The sequence below is a fragment of the Azolla caroliniana genome, unplaced genomic scaffold (assembly GCF_043228905.1).
Source record: "Azolla caroliniana isolate FFs.n. ecotype wild unplaced genomic scaffold, voAzoCaro1.0.p SCAF_12, whole genome shotgun sequence".
NCBI classification, from domain to species: domain Eukaryota; kingdom Viridiplantae; phylum Streptophyta; class Polypodiopsida; order Salviniales; family Salviniaceae; genus Azolla; species Azolla caroliniana.
The window spans coordinates 19130082-19146990 of record NW_028230447.1 but is presented as its reverse complement, the minus strand read 5'-3'; the positions used below and the strand labels follow the sequence as shown (position 1 = coordinate 19146990).

Sequence of the window (16909 nt, the reverse complement as noted above, 5' to 3'; positions counted from 1 at the left end):
GACGAATGAACTTGGAGCTAGATGTGACAAGGCTAGGAACTCTATATGTTGTGAATGACATGAGGGCATGAAGACAGAAATAAAGATCAAGGAGACAAAGATGAGGCAAAACGAGAATACTAGATTGATATGTCAATGACTAGCGTTAAATCCCTTGAAAGGGACCAAGGATGTTACAAGTATTTATACAATTTTCGAGATTGAATATCTCTAGAATATACTCGAGAAATATCTCGAGAATATATCCGTTTAGAATATACCACAAAATAATTCTAGAATATACTAACGACTAGAATATTCTCGAACGTACTATACACTAAACTCTACCATATATACAAGTTCACAATCAAATGTGGACAGTTCATAAGAGTTTCCATATGGTTAACACAACACAATGCATTGTGTGTGTTAAAAGTTAGAGGTTCGAGTCTAGAATGTGACATTGTCACTGGTTTTTTGTGGTTGTGTTGTGAGGCATTTGTTTCGCGCTGGAAGCCCGTGTGCTCCCGATTAGAGGCTTACTAGTGTTTGTGTGGAGTGCTCGAAGCTTTGTAGCTGGCTGAGTCCGGTTGTATTTCTTTTATTATAAGTTAATCGACGAACTCGTTGTTTCTCCGGATTTCCCGTGTCTTTCTGTGTCCGCTCGTATTCTTGTCTATGCTCCCTCTCACCTGCGTGCGTACCTGAGCGTTTGAGCCCGTGAGCTCATCGCTATTACCCGGTGACAGGTTTGAGCCAGTGCACAGGCGAAGTCATCCGGAAACGATTTGGACAATCATCTCACCCTCTCTTATTACTTCTCTTACCGGCTCCTTAGTCCGAGACCTCGGTGGTCCTACCCCGTTCCGACACCAGTCCGAAACAACTCAATATTGAAAACGATCAAATGATCAGATTGATACGTTCCGAAACAACTCAATCTTATCGGTCCCTGAAACAACTCAATATGTGGAGGCTTGAGAAGAATCTTGGGCCATATTTGTAGTTCTTTGTAACTAAAGGATCATCAATGATCATGATCATGATCATCATCACAAAACACACAGAAGACAAAGTGAAGAAGAACTCTCTGTTCTCTCTGTTTCTGTCTTTTTTTTTTTTGGGCTGCATTAGGGTTTCTCTGCTGTTCTTCCTCCCAGAAAAGCCCTAATCTCCTTTCGAATAAGAGGTGGGAAGAACCCAATGTCTTTCTCCTGCTCAATCAGTAAACCCTAATTCGGTGACAGAGAGAAAAAACAACAACCAACTATGGCTTGTAGGTAAGATCTTTTCTCTTTGTTTTGGTTGTGTTTCTTTGGTATTCACAGTCTTTGCATTGATTGATGGTTCATACAGAGGTAGAGCGAAGAAGCTCGCCATGGATAGGGTTAGGGTTCCATCACAAATTTAGAAAACACAGATAGGGAAAGGACATAAAGAGGGAGGAAAGTGAAGAACAGAGAGGAAAGCAGAGCGTAAGCGAAAAAGAAAAACAGAGGGAAAACAAAAGGAAAGCTCGAGGATAAGAGAGGAAAATAGTGGGCATCTGTGGCAAGCCGGGGGAGAAGAGGCGGAAAACTGTACGCATCAGAGAATAGTAGAGGGATAAACAAGATGGAAACATAGGGAAAAGCAAGAGAAAACAGTGGACATCAGTGGAAAATAAAGGGAAATAGTAGAAAACACAGAGAAAGAAGGCACAGATAGAACTAAACAGGGAGGAGTTCAAAGCAGGGGAACAGAGATATGGAGGTGCAGACATGTGGGAAGCCGATTGATACGTTGTTAGAGAAGGTGCTGTGCATGAACATACTCTCCTCAGACTATTTCAAGGAGTTGTTCAGGTTGAAGACATACAGTGAAGTGATAGATGAGATCTATAATCAAGTCGACCATGTCGAGCCATGGATGACAGGGAATTGTAGAGGCCCTTCCACAGCTTTTTGCTTACTCTACAAGTTCTTCACCATGAAGCTGACGGTGAAGCAAATGCAAGGGTTGCTTAACCACCCAGACTCGCCTTACATCCGAGCGGTAGGTGATGACCTTTTATCCCTCAATACCCTTATTTTGAGTTTTCTTGTTTTCAGTTTGTTGCTTATTATTTGCGGTTAAAAAGGATTTAGCTTATATATAGATAGTTGTCACTCCTTAAAATACTGATGGACTTCAAGGAGGATCGTCTGATGACATCCATGTGGTATGTGATGGATGACATTTTGATCTCCTACACTGTTCTTTTCTTGTATTTTTTCCTTTAATTTTTGTTTTTCTTCTTCTTCTCACGTTTGATTCTTGTGGTTATGCTATAGAAATGTTTTTAGGTAAATATCTGCTTTCTTAATAGGGTTGTGTAGTCGGTTTGAATCTCCGAGTACCTTGGAACAGTAGGTGATGAACATTTCATCTCTCATACTCTGCCTCCAGTTTTTCTTCTTCCTTTCACGTTTGATTTTTGTGGTTATGCTATAGAATTGTTTTTCGGTAAATAGCTGGTTTCTCAGTAGGGTTGTGTAGCCAGTTTGAATCTCCAAGTATCTTAGAGCAGTAGGTGATGAACATTTCATCCCTCATACTCTTCCTCGAGTTTTTCTACTTGTTTATCCATGTATTTTGATTGTTCTGGTTAAATACGATTTTTGAACTCCAGTGGATATTATAAAGAAATATAATTCAGTAGACATGGTTTAAATACACAGTTTTTGGTAGGTTTGTATAGAGGGTCTGTTCAACTCAGGATGTCTCAATACTCATTCTTGAGTTATAGTTATTGTTGTCTTTGACATGATAAGATAGAGAGTTCATTGGGAAGTCTCAGGAAGATATGTTGCTAGAGCTCATTTTCTTGTGATAAATGACTTGCCTCGAGTCTGAAATTGCTCAAAAGAGTACAATATTTAGGTATTTAAGAATTCATGTCAATAGGTGCAAAAAGAGAGAGTATGTTTCTGAGTGTGCGAAAGAAGCTTAAAAAACATAGACGTATAGAATGTTATAACAGCAATATGATAAAGTGTATAGAATCTTAGTAAACATATAGAATGTATGAATATATAGAATGTTATAAAGACAGTTCAATACATCATTTTACAGATTGTGGTGTGTCATCATCATTACATCACGTCATTCTTTTTTCTGCTTATCATTTTGCCATCATTGACTTTCCTAACTGATCGGTACTATCTTTTTTCAGGTTGGTTTTCTGTATTTGCGTTATGTTGGAGATCCTAAAACATTATGGGGATGGTATGAGGCATACATTAAGGATGATGAGGTGGAAATTAAGCTTCACATATTTTTTATATTAACAATGTTGAAACTGTTTTGATGAATTTGGCATCATACACAATTAATTGCTAATGTTTTTTTATATCTGTAAATATAGGAATTTTCACCTGGTTCAAACGGTAAGATGACAACCATGGGGGTCTACATTCGAGACCTTTTGCTAGACCAGGTGCGTGTTTCTTGTTATATAGAAATATGCAGAGCAACAGAGTATCCCTTAAGTGTTTCGATTTTTAGCAGAATACCCCATAGACCTCAAGCATTTAGCAAAATACCCATCTTAATAAAAACATATTCTACTAGACGATGCATTTCGGCTTCTGTCAAATTTGTGGATATTCGTTATTTTAAATGATGTGATATTTACCAGACTACTGGCTATGTTTTTGAAACATACTAGAATATACTAATGCAATTTGAAATCATGCACTAGACAGGGATATTCTGGTGACAGTTAATTAAACAAATTAGATATGCATTTTGGTGTTTTTTCCTACGGAACATTATTGGAAAACTCCCAAATACCTTTGAGTTATTCTTTATTTCCCCAAATACCCTTATGTTTTTGGGCTATTTCCGTAAATGCAATTTGTCAAACCCTCCAAACAAGAATTATATATGCTATTTGAGCAATTATATGGCCAAGTCATACCATTCTTGTTTGAGAGTTGATCAAGGGTATCGGTGAAATGCAAAACGAGTTTTTCTTCCACGAAGATTGACTGAAAAAGATGTTTGCTTATGCAGTACTACTTTGACACTCTCCTTCCTCGGGTCCCTGTGCCGATAATGAGACAGATAACAAGTCACTTAGAAAGGTTAAAACTTCCAACGAGCTCTGCCGGAGTGACAGGGACAGGTGGTCGCCACACTTCTGACGATACAGCCCGGAGGCCTCCATCCGTCAAAGCATCACTCTCTGTTTCCTTTGGCCAAAGAGCTCCTCATCGAGCTTCAACAAGAGATTCTTCTCCTGTGCGGCGCAATATCTCCGCACCTCGGGGTAATGGAGAAGATCGAGCCGAAAGAGAAAAGATTCAAGATAGAGATAGAGATCGCGATAGAGATAGAGATAGTGATAGGAGGAGGGATTATGATCGGTCCCGAGGAAGGGACCGGGATGGTGATAGGCCATCAAGAGAGTCTGAAAGGGAGGGAGAGTACGAGCGGGGCCGAGATTTCCGCGATCCAGAGATGGTGAAAAGAAAGGGTAGGGAGAGAGATCATGATGATGGTGCAAGAGATAGGGATCACGATAGAGGAAGAACAGACAGTCGGGACAGAGAAAGGGACAGGGATAGGGATAGGGACAGGGAAAGGGAGAGGGAGAGGGAGAGGGAGAGAGACAGGGACAGGGACAGGGATAGGGATAGGGATAGGGATAGGGATAGGGATAGGGATAGGAGGGATAATGATTATAAATATAGAGATAAAGGCCTAAGGAGTTACCAGAGTCGCAGTCGAAGCCGCAGTCCTGATAAATTTGGTCGTGCTGCTAGTAAGGACATGCGGCGGTCACAAAGCCCAGCCAAGGTATCAACAAACCTAGCAAAGCTTCGGGATTTGTACGGTGATGCCACCTCTAAGAAGAGTGATGCAAATGAGAGCAGCTTTCGAGTGAAGGATTCAAGCGGGGAGGAGGTGATTCGTCTTGGCAACAACACCTGGAAATAGCCTTGTGCTTATGTCGAGAGGTTGCTCTTTTCTTTTCTGAACTTTTCATGACAATGATTCTTTTTTTTTGGTAACTGTGGATGTGAGTATGGGAACGAAGGGAATATGGCGCAAGTCCCTATGGTGTATGTTGACATCGAAGTCAAAATGAACGGGTTCAAGTCTTTTTGTACACTGTTAGTTTGTAGCCTATAAAACTGCTTGTAAATGCATGGTGCATTTATTCTTCAAGGTCTCTACAATCTTCACTGTTTTCGGGGTTGAATTTTTTATCCATGCATATACATAACATGTTTCACGTCAGTTTTCAGAATGCAATTTGTGACTTCATATATCCTTTAGGTGGAGTGCTGATTTGCGTTTTCTTTATGCGTGATTCTCTTTTCCTAGTAGACATTGATCTCATTGACCTTTATATGATTATAGATGACGAGTATTTCTAATCACAACATTTGTATAGCTTGTCAGTGTCTTCTAATAATTCAATCGAGAATGAGAGAACCTAACCTACAAACTGAATGGCCTTTGAAATCAGTCATGTGATGGAATGAGTACCTTCGGATCTTCTCTGGTACGAAACACATAATGCTGAAGGAAATTGTATTAGAGAACAGTGGAAGAATCCCTCACAAAGATGTATGGATGGTTGTGGTGATTCATGTACATTCTTAATCCTCATGAGCTTTTGACTTTTGTGTCAACTGATTACAAATGTCAAAAAATATGAAATGATGCATCCAAATGCATTATTATGTGAAATTTAGAAAACAAACTGTAATATCTGCAGAATTTGTTTTGTTGATGTTAAGCAACTTAAAAGATCAGTGGATTGCACCTGTTCTACATTCCAACATGGATTAATGATGGTAGTTGATAATTGATTGATTAAATGTTTTTTCAATGATGTATTTCATTTGGCACAATTGAAGGCTTTTACAATTGCCACATTCTTAACAAGGTTTAATTCCATCCTACAATCGACAGTGCCGCTTATTAAGCTGTCCCCTCCCACCACTCTTTAAGGATGAGAAGTGTGATGTTTTATTTATTTATACAAGAATTTTAGGTTTGGAGAGTTGATACGTGACATATCTTTTAGTGTACATTTCCATATGCATCCATTAGATAAGGCAAAATTTGCCTTGACTTTGTTTTGTGCCCTTTGCTTAAAAAAGTTAAAGTTGTAAATGAGAACTATTGGTCTCTGAAATCATCGTGTCCAACCCGTTTTGTTCCTTTGGCTCCTTTCATGTTTGAAATGCCGACAGAATGCATAATTCTTTTATATTAATTTACCATTTCCATTTCATATTAGATGAGGTTAGAGAGAAAAAAAAGCGGCACTCAAGGTCAAAAGTACTTGGGCTCCTCAACTCAGAGGAACACAAAAATATCGAGGGTAATTGCATGAAAGCAATCAAGCGCCGTCATCTTCTTGAGTCCTTTGCTCAACGCCAACTAATCTTTAGATGATCATTGATTTGATATAATACATTCGAAGAAGCATTTAATGTGTCACCACCATTTTCGAGTGCGAGCTCTTTGTTCCTTCAACTTTTTCAGATGATAGAGGTAAGAAGCGGCACCAATGGAAGCAACGATAGCGCACATGGCAAGCATGAGGGTTGTGCGAGGGCTTGTCGCCATAACAGTATCGTGAATGCGAGAAGGCACCATTTTGAGCCTCTTAAAGACTCTCTCATTCACATGAGAAATGATAAGGTCTCTCGACCTCTTAAGCCTCTGAATTCTACTGACATCTCCATGTCCATGGATGTCTACATGTTCCTTTCCATGTCCATGTCCATGTCCATGCACATTTACACCTCCATATCCATGGATATCTACATGTTCCTTTACATGTCCATGCACATTTACACCTCCATGTCCATGGATATCTACATGTTCCTTTCCATGTCCATGCCCATTTACGCATCCAATTCCATGTCCATGAAAATGACCATCCACATTTCCATGTCCAACTTGTCCATTCCCACCGGCTTGGGCATTCACATGTCCAACATGCCCATGCCTATCCCCAACTCCAACATGGCCATCCACATATCTAACATGTTTATGTTCATGTTCATGCCCATCCCTGTCCCCATCCTCTTCTTCTTCTTCTCGAGTAGTAGGAAGAACTTTGAGTTTGTTGGAAACACTTAAGGATACTTTGCTTTCTCGCTCCTCTTTAGCTTTTCCTCTTCCTCTTCCTTTTGCTTTTGCTTTTGCATATGATGCACCCACTTTTGCCTTTGCTTTCTGTCTTTTCTTTGTTTCAGCATTAACCCTTCTGGCCAAGAAGACATTCTTGGCGATGTGATCAATGGCTAATCCTCGATTAGTCCCCTTGTTTACAGTGTTCTCTCTTAGCGTTGGGCCAATCTTATGACTAGGGTTAGGGTTAATCTTTCCAGGGGCATCGTGGAGTGGAAGATTATTGATATTTTGTCTTTTAGAAAGAAATGAATTTGCGGCCTTTGAAGGGGAGTTCGGAATACTTAAGGGTCGTTTTCCTTCTAATGATAACTCCATTGATCCTTTGCTACTTCTTGTGGTGATTGAGGATCTCCTAAGTGGTTTTCCATGATTCAGTACAGTATTATGATTGCTTGGATTGCTCTCATCACTAGATTTCTGCAGTGTAATATATAAGTTTTCATCAATGAGTGATTTAAGGCCCATTCTGATCCCATGAATTGAGAGTACTTTTTAGCCTCATATTGTTTAGAAATATACAAAAATGGAACCTGATTTCTGATTGATCTTCTCATGGTGATGGGCCTTTTCTTAAACGCCACAGACAACAACCCTGCATGTGTTTGGAGATCCAGAGATCGGATGAAGTTCTTGCTTGATCTCTGCAACTATTTATTTGTTTGTTAACAAAATTAGCAACAAAAAACACACAATACAATGCAACAGAACAGAAGAAGTGTGCATTAAATCTAAAACAAGATGCAATGAAGGACAAAAGATGTGCATTGGATTGAATGCCAACGGAATATAATATGTAATTGGGCCGGTTTGATTTTGATGCAGGAGACTGGTCATGGGGATGGGGACATGGTGGAGGTGGACATACAGAGATAGACGAGATCGGGCAGAAAGCAGAAAGCGGAAAGCAGAAAGCAGAAAGCAGAAAGCAGAAAGCAGATCAAGCAAAGCATCACGACCCTAGGCTTTGTGTGACCCTTCCTTCTGTTTTGCTTGAGATTCTCTAAATAGACCCATAATTATTGATAATTACTAAAATACACCCCCCGCCGGTTCCCCCAAGACTAACAATCTGCAACGGTTCGGTTCGGTTCGAGAGGGTCAAAGTCGAACCGTTTAGAATTTCAGGAACCTGAACCGAACTGAACCACGATACCGTTAAACTGAACCATTAAAAAAACTCCAAACCGTTAAGCCATTCTACCGATAAAACTGCGGTTTCGTTGTTCGGTTTCGGTTTTTAGCTTAGGTCAAATTTAAAAAATTTAAAAATTCCATTATTTAAAATTTCAAAATTTTACAGATTTTCCTAAAATGTGAGAATAAGGCATGAAAATGAAAAGATTGTTTAAAAGAAAAAATATATAAATCTGTACCTGAACCGAACCATTAAAAAAATTTCAAACCGTTAAGCCATTAAACCGATAAAACTGCGGTTTCGTGGTTCGGTTTCAGTTTTCAGCTTAGTTCAAAATTTAAAAATTCCATTATTCCAATTTTCAAAATTGTAAAGATTTTCCTAAAATGTGAGAATAAGGCATGAAAATGAAAAGATTGTTAAATAATAATAATTTAATCAAATAAACAAATAAATAAATAAAACCGTTAAACTGTTTACCATGGTTTCCAATTATTGATGCCGAACCGTTTAAGCCGTTAAACCACTGTTTTGCGGTTCGGTTTGCTGAACCGTTGCCGATTGTTACCCAAGACCTCATTCGGCTCCTGCACTGGTTCATCGAACCCATTGTTTTCTTGAGAGCTCCTGTAACTACACACACACACACACTCCATATCTCAGGTGTAGAACAATCAAGCAAAGGGCTTTGAATGGTTTCTTTCTACGCCGATGCATTTGAGGTCTTTTGAGTAGGCCACATTTGGTCTTTTGAGTGGGTTGGTTCTCTTGAGACGAATGGAGGTGTGGTCTTCTTTTGAGTGGGTTGGTTGGTTTTCTTGACAGGAATAGAGAGACCCGGCATTCCATTTGGAGGTTTCTTTTTAGTGTATTGCATTTGGGCTTCTAAGTGGGTTGGCTCTCTTGAGAGGAATAAAGATAGATTTGGAGGTTTCTTTTTAGTGTATTGCATTTGGACTTCTAAGTGGGTTGGCTCTCTTGAGAGGAATAAAGATAGATTTGGCGGTTTCTTTTTAGTGTATTGCATTTGGGTTTCTAAGTGGGTTGGCTCTCTTGAGAGTACTAAAGATAGATTTGGAGGTTTCTTTTTAGTGGATTGCATTTGGTCTTCTAAGTGGGTTGGCTATCTTGAGAAACGCCATTTGGAGGTTTCTTTTTAGTGTATTGCATTTGTCCTTCTAAGTGGGTTGGGTCTCTTGAGAGGAATAAAGATAGTTCTAAGACATGAGCTATGAGACATAATTTTTCTTTTGAGAAACGCCGGCCATGGGGCTCGAACCCGTGCATTGTGTCTTCTGAGTGGGTTGGCTATCTTGAGAAACCCCATTTGGAGGTTTCTTTTTAGTGTATTGCATTTGGTCTTCTAAGTGAGTTGGCTCTCTTGAGAGGAATAAAGATAGAAGACATGAGCTATGAGACATAATTTTTCTTTTGGGAAACGCCGGCCATGGGGCTCAAACCCATGACCACAAGGTTAAGAGCCTTGCGCTCTACCAACTGAGCTAGGTTGGCTTACCAAGAGGAATGTTTGCTTGGTTCTTAACTTCGAGACATCGTAGCAAATTGGCCAAGACAATTGTCAATCACTCTTGATCGTCTAATTACACAATTCTAACCTCACAAACTCTCACTCCCACTTCCTAAAGTTCACTCTTGGTTAAGAAACTAATCAATTCCTAAGAAGAGCTTAAAAAGTACGCATATAAGTGATGAAGATAGATAGAGAAAAGATAGAGAAGAGAAGAGGAAGAGAAAGGAATCTTATACTATACCATTAGGAGAACGGTACAAGCTTCTTGGACTCCAACTAAAACTCAACTACATAGAACTTTTTTTTCTTTGTATGACCCTTCCTTTTGTTTTGCTTGAGTTTCTCTAAATAGACCCATAATTATCGATAATTACTAAAATACACCCCCCCGAAGAGTTCCCCCAAGACTAACAATCGGCAACGGTTCGGTTTTGTTCGAGAGGGTCAAAACCGAACCGTTTAAAATTCCAGAAACCTGAACCGAACCATTAAAATAATTTCAATCCGTTAAGCCATTAAACCGGTAAAACTGCGGTTTCGTGGTTCGGTTTCAGTTTTCAGCTTAGTTCAAAATTTAAAAATTCCATTATTCCAATTTTCAAAATTGTAAAGATTTTCCTAAAATGTGAGAATAAGGCATGAAAATGAAAAGATTGTTAAATAATAATAATTTAATCAAATAAATAAACAAATAAATAAAACAATTAAACTGTTTACAATGGTTTCCAATTGTTGATGCCGAACCGTTTAAGCCGTTAAACCACTGTTTTGTTGTTCGGTTTGCCGAACCGTTGCCGATTGTTACCCAAGACCTCATTCGGCTCCTGCACTGGTTCACCGAACCCATTGTTTTCTTGAGAGCTCCTGTAACTACACACACACACACACACTCCATATCTCAGGTGTCGAAAAATCAAGCAAAGGGCTTCGAATGGTTTCTTTCTACGCCGATGCATTTGAGGTCTTTTGAGTGGGCCACATTTGGTCTTTTGAGTGGGTTGGTTCTCTTGAGACGAATGGAGGTGTGGTCTTCTTTTGAGTGGGTTGGTTGGTTTTCTTGACAGGAATAGAGAGACCCGGCATTCCATTTGGAGGTTTCTTTTTAGTGTATTGCATTTGTGCTTCTAAGTGGGTTGGCTCTCTTGAGAGGAATAAAGATAGATTTGGAGGTTTCTTTTTAGTGTATTGCATTTGGACTTCTAAGTGGGTTGGCTCTCTTGAGAGTAATAAAGATAGATTTGGAGGTTTCTTTTTAGTGTATTGCATTTGGGCTTCTAAGTGGGTTGGCTCTCTTGAGAGTACTAAAGATAGATTTGGAGGTTTCTTTTTAGTGGATTGCATTTGGTCTTCTAAGTGGGTTGGCTATCTTGAGAAACACCATTTGGAGGTTTCTTTTTAGTGTATTGCATTTGTCCTTCTAAGTGGGTTGGGTCTCTTGAGAGGAATAAAGATAGTTCTAAGACATGAGCTATGAGACATAATTTTTCTTTTGAGAAACGCCGGCCATGGGGCTCGAACCCGTGCATTGTGTCTTCTGAGTGGGTTGGCTATCTTGAGAAACCCCATTTGGAGGTTTCTTTTTAGTGTATTGCATTTGGTCTTCTAAGTGAGTTGGCTCTCTTGAGAGGAATAAAGATAGAAGACATGAGCTATGAGACATAATTTTTCTTTTGGGAAACGCCGGCCATGGGGCTCGAACCCATGACCACAAGGTTAAGAGCCTTGCGCTCTACCAACTGAGCTAGGTCAGCTTACCAAGAGGAATGTTTGCTTGATTCTTAACTTCGAGACATCGTAGCAAATTGGCCAAGACAATTGTCAATCACTCTTGATCGTCTAATTACACAATTCTAACCTCACAAACTCTCACTCCCACTTCCTAAAGTTCACTCTTGGTTAAGAAACTAATCAATTCCTAAGAAGAGCTTAAAAAGTACGCATATAAGTGATGAAGATAGATAGAGAAAAGATAGAGAAGAGAAGAGGAAGAGAAAGGAATCTTATACTATACCATTAGGAGAACAGTACAAGCTTCTTGGACTGCAATTAAAAACTCAACTACATAGAACTTTTTTTTCTTTCTATGACTCTCAACGAAAAATAGACTTCCCTTCTTCCCTCCTTCCACCAGACCCTTCTCACTTCTTGTAGACTTGTTATTCTTTGTCCCTCCCCACTATAGCTATAAATACCCTCCTATTTATAGGTTTTTGTTTGCGTTATAAATAAATAAATATATGTGAGTCTATGTGCGGTGTTATTTACACCGCTATTTCTTCTATGTAATGCCAAATTCATTGTACAAGATATTTTTGGAAAACTCTCGTTGTCAAGTTTTTTATGCATCTCTTCTTTTGGAATTTGGATACTAGATGAAGAAGTTATGAGCTTTTTGTATATATCTAAATCTTTGTATCTAGACTTTGCTTTTTTCTTCTTTTTGACACTTTTGAAAAATGCCTCTAACTTTATCCCTTCAAGATATCCTCCCTTCTTTGATTGTTATGATACTTAAAACCTTTCGTAACGCGATTTATTCTTAGACATCTTAGTATCCAATGTATTTGCAACAACCTTTTCTTACAAACAAAAATTGACTTCACAATAAGTAAACAATAATGTGTTAGTGCCGACCCCATCTCGATTAATATAAGAGTTCCCAACACACATATGAAAGGAGTGATTAAGATATAACTAATTATAACTTAGCCTTAGTCACTCTTCTCGCTTAAAAAATGATTAATGATAGGGGAGGAAGAGCTCAAGCTTAGGTTATAGGAGTAGAGAAAAACTACCTCTGTCTAGAGCTTTGCAGGAAGTTTTTGTTCTATTCCCCTCTTCGCTAATGTTCTGTGGAGCTCAATGCTTACGATAGTGCTGTTGTCTTCATAAATCATGTTATGTACAACGAGTACTTAAAAATTAGAATGGTTGGTTTTAGATTGAAATTAAGAAAGTGATTGGTAAGAAATAGAAGGAGAGATCTAAGTTTTAGTTTTATGGAATACAACGTGTTAGAATCATCACAAACGGTTTATAGTTTCACTTTTATAGTTCGTCTTTATCTAACATTATTTTAACTGTCTCATTAGTAACTTTGGAGGCTATAAAGGTGTACTATATATTATCTTTATACCCTATTCTAATGTTTAGCTCATTCTTTCTATTGTCTTATACCTCCAAGGGGTTTTTGGGGTATCCTCGTATTGTAGAATTGAAGATGAGTTGTTTCGAGGATACTTAATGTCCCTTCGACACAATGCACATTGATTCCCGTGTGCACGAAGTGAGTTACCACTACCGGGATTGAAGGGAGGAGTGTTTCTCAACTTTGGTTCAGATGTCAAGGTGTGATAAGAGGTAGGATCTCCATCTGTGAGAAGTAGAGGGAGTGCACGAGGCAAGGGCAAACGTGAGAGGTGGGAAGCAAGTGGATGTTGTGGGAGGGAGATCCTCATAGGAATTGGGAAAACCTCTCGTTGATGGGAGTGTTGAGAAGTGGTGAATATGTGCGCAAGGTAGAGGAAGTATAGAGGAATAACCATAACTTTTTAAAGGTTGATTGTGATTGTGAGGAACTGGGGGTGTCAATGAAAAACCATGTATGGATCAATTATTCATGTTACTCTATTTTGACATCAATTTCTATGAGAATAGAGATGGTGGTGTTCGATTGAAAGTAAAATATGGAGGTGAAGTTCCCCGGGAAAGTCAGCCCATTGAATAGAAGTAAGGCGCATTTCTATTGACTAGTGAGAGATAGACTACACCAAATATGGGGAAGGGAGAAGAAGGTAGGGTGAGTGTTATTATGTTAGGTGTGCATGGCAGGAGTTGAGGAAGAAAGAGTTGGTCCATGACTTTTGTCATCACAAAAAATAACCCTAAACCCTCTCACTCAAGATGGTGTAAAAGTGATGAAGACAAGTTGGGATTATTATGCTTATAACATAATAATCGACATGGATTGGTTGATCATTTAGTTGAACAAAGCAATCAAGTTAGACAAATGGAGGAAATGTTTGATCTTGGGATTCATTGATGTCAAGTGGTGGTAGTTGGTAGTGTGGTAGAGGAAGATGATTGAGGGGGTGTTTCATCATGGGTCATTTAATGGCTATGGTGTCTCTAATGAAACACCTTGCGAGATGTGTGAAGGTGGATGGCAAGCATTGTGATGAAGGAATGTGGAGAGTCAATAGACGTTTAGAAGTAACCAAATTCAATATATGAAGCAATTATACATTTACTTGAGGCATAGGAATCTTGCAGTTCTAGAAGCATTCCCCTAGGCCTTACATAGGCCTTAGCAAATGTGCAAGTAGTGAGGGTGTTACTATCACATGGAGATGATCCCATACATTGGATGACCATCAAAAAGAGGCCTCACAATAGGTTGGTATATCCTCTAAACCTTAGTCGACACAAAGGCCATTGTCATAGCCATTTCACGTGAAAGGTAGAGGAGTCGGCTACCTTCAAGGCTATGTGCCATGTTATTAATAGGATGGTGGATCATCGGATTAGGATGCCTTAAACATGAAACATTATATGGTCAATCATTAAAATTGCACTCTCACCAGATAGGATCACATATTTTTTCATCCTAAAGGCTTTTGGAAACACTGGATTTAGTGTAAAAGGGGAAAAGATTCATGATGAGAGTATAAATAAAGGTCTCTTCATGGAGGAGGATATCATGCTTAACAATGCTTTGGTGAATGCTAAAGAAGGATTGGAAAAAGATCCTTTTGTTGGTACTTTAAGTGTGGAGCAATAATTGAAGCCTGAGAGTTTTTTGATGATTTATTGCTGGTGGTGTTGTCCACCGAAATAGTAACCGACGGACAAGAGCGTAGGAATAGGAAATAATAATAGATTGTAACGCATGTAACGGTTCACGCAGGAAGCATGAACGGCTAAAAAGACCTTGCGCATATAAAGGGCAGAAAACCTTTGATAGAGGTAGCGTGTAATTTTGGAATGTAAAGAAGCGTATCGTAATAGAATTCTATCTTCTGTGATACCTGTGTATAGCTACACCTAATCTATTATGTGCCTGTAATACCTGAGAGTGTAGAAGTAAGCAATGTGAGTGTATAGCCACTGTTAAGGAGTTCGGTTGTAGCCGTCTCCCTTATACGTTGCTAGGTTACGGGGAACATTCCCCTACGTATTACGCATAGACGCCACCATTCGTTGTTTCACAGTCACTTGGAGGTCTAGGTCGAAGGACTGACCGTAGACCGTGTTCCTAATCGGTAACACTTTTGGCACGCTTGGTGATCTGTGTCTTCTCACAGACGAACAACGACGAATGGATGTTTAGCCGCAGACGCCCCAAAGAACCAACACAACAAGACCGGCCAATCACAAGGTCCATCACACGCCAGGCAGAGGAACGCGCACGGCAAAAGCCTCGCCTCAACGACCTCAGTACTACCTGTCATGATCACAAAGGTGATTTTCTGCTCTCCAAATACCTCGACGATACACGGGGAGCACGCTCACCACAACAACACTGTGGTCTTCCCCGACCTGCCGTAGCCCCTAACATGGCCTTTGCCTATCCCCGCTTTAACGGCGAAATTGACGCCGCAACTCATATTCGCATGTTCCTCAATGTCTGGAATGCAAACCACATGGCACAGAGCCTTTCTGAGGCGGTAGCGCAACAATCCAAAATGAAGGAGTTTGGGTTAACATTGGATGGGTGAGCGGTGTTTTGGCATTCCTAGATGGATTTGCCAGAAATCACGACCTTCGATCAGTTGCAGTCTGCCTTTTTGCGGTTCTTCCATCGAAGGGTTCCACAACGTGAAATCCTCGGACAGTTCTACACAATTAAGCAACTGCCTACCGAGACGATCGCAGACTTCAACTTACGTTTCCAAAATTTACGGCGGAAACTGGAACGGAGCCCCGTAGAGGACGAGACTCGAGAGACATTTTTTGCAGCATTACGCTGACCCATACGGACAACGCTCAACAACAATAGCGTGAAAGGGGAAACGACGGATATGGTCATTGAACGAGCGTTACCGCTCGAGCTGGACGAGGAGGAGGAAAGGTTTTCTATGTCCTCATTACGACAAGTGTTACCTCAAGACGAGGAACGACAGTTTCATCAAGCAATCCAATGCACGATTTGCTTGAAATCGGGGCATTCCGCAGTGGAGTGCAACATGCGAATCCACTGCCCAAATTGCCACTTGAAGGCTCACACAGTCGAACAATGCGAATACAATATGCTGAACAGAGCCGCTCCCACAGTACACAACATGGACACACAACGTCCCCCACAACGTACTAAACAAAGGAGGCAAGAAGACCGACCACGGTATGTGGATCGCAACCCACGTGACGACCGGCACCACCGGAATTGCCGGACTCACAACGATTCCGAGGAAGACGAACCAGAGGATGATGATTATCGTGGTCCCCCGAGTATGCTAAAGGAGGCCGGCACTATGAGAATCACCGGCCGACAAACAAACGTGGCAGCTTCAATGGTTATCGTGGGAAGCAGGGGCAATATCGAGACCACCGGCGATATGACGAAAGCTCGGGCGATGAGTGACACCAAGAACCACGTCGGGACCAACAACAACCACCGCGTACGTTTCGACAAACGTGTCAGGACCGTGAGAGCAAGTTGCACCAGGGGATCGACACACACCACCAGGAGCCGAGAAGGGCGAATCGAGCATCCACTGTTTTGTTTGTCAGCAACCCGGACATTATACCACGCAATGCCCAGCCCGCAAGGGCAAGGGGCCCGCCGTCAATACGATTACGGCGGAAGTGCAGCAAGTCACGACACGCCAGCAAACAAAAATCGCTGATTGGGCCACGCAAGATGAGATACGATGACAAGCCCATGCATGGGTTGAAAAAGCAAATGCGACAAATACAGAGCGCATGCAGAAGGAGTCCGCGAATACGATGGAGCGAGTGGAGGACGAAGGACCAGCCCCAAACTCCATTTGGCAAGCGTTAGCGGGCTGCGAGATAATGTTAACCATGGAGAAGTTGTTGCAGTTAGTCCCACACTTCCACCAGACCATGGAAGAACGGGTGAC

At 40.6% G+C, this 16909-nt stretch overlaps 2 protein-coding genes and 2 non-coding genes across 7 annotated transcripts; 1 reads left to right on the top strand and 3 right to left on the bottom strand.

Moving 5' to 3' along the window:
* Positions 1-1313: 1313 nt before the first annotated feature.
* Positions 1314-5172, top strand: LOC147857380 (pre-mRNA splicing factor SR-like 1). 2 transcript variants are annotated; one of them, XM_087328371.1, is made up of 4 exons: positions 1314-2013; positions 3173-3253; positions 3365-3436; positions 4015-5172. In XM_087328371.1, the coding sequence occupies exons 1-4, from the start codon at positions 1726-1728 to the stop codon at positions 4939-4941; spliced, it is 1368 nt and encodes a 455-aa protein (XP_087184497.1). In that variant the 5' UTR covers positions 1314-1725; the 3' UTR covers positions 4942-5172. The 2 variants fall into 2 exon arrangements, with proteins under 2 accessions (XP_087184497.1, XP_087184498.1); XM_087328372.1 differs by having other exon boundaries at positions 1958-2017.
* A 985-nt stretch (positions 5173-6157) lies between these two features.
* Positions 6158-7822, bottom strand: LOC147857379 (uncharacterized). 3 transcript variants are annotated; one of them, XM_087328175.1, is made up of 2 exons: positions 7692-7822; positions 6158-7578 (listed from the first exon to the last, which is right to left on the bottom strand). In XM_087328175.1, exons 1-2 carry the CDS (start codon positions 7713-7715, stop codon positions 6457-6459), a joined length of 1146 nt encoding a protein of 381 aa, XP_087184301.1. In that variant the 5' UTR covers positions 7716-7822; the 3' UTR covers positions 6158-6456. The 3 variants fall into 3 exon arrangements, with proteins under 3 accessions (XP_087184301.1, XP_087184302.1, XP_087184303.1); XM_087328176.1 differs by having other exon boundaries at positions 6158-6729; positions 6760-7808; XM_087328177.1 differs by having other exon boundaries at positions 6158-6767; positions 6822-7808.
* Positions 7823-9735: 1913 nt separating this feature from the next.
* Positions 9736-9808, bottom strand: TRNAK-CUU (transfer RNA lysine (anticodon CUU)). Its single transcript has one exon. It is a non-coding gene; the product is annotated as a tRNA-Lys (tRNA).
* Positions 9809-11505: 1697 nt separating this feature from the next.
* On the bottom strand, positions 11506-11578 carry TRNAK-CUU (transfer RNA lysine (anticodon CUU)). The gene has a single exon. It is a non-coding gene; the product is annotated as a tRNA-Lys (tRNA).
* Positions 11579-16909: the final 5331 nt, after the last annotated feature.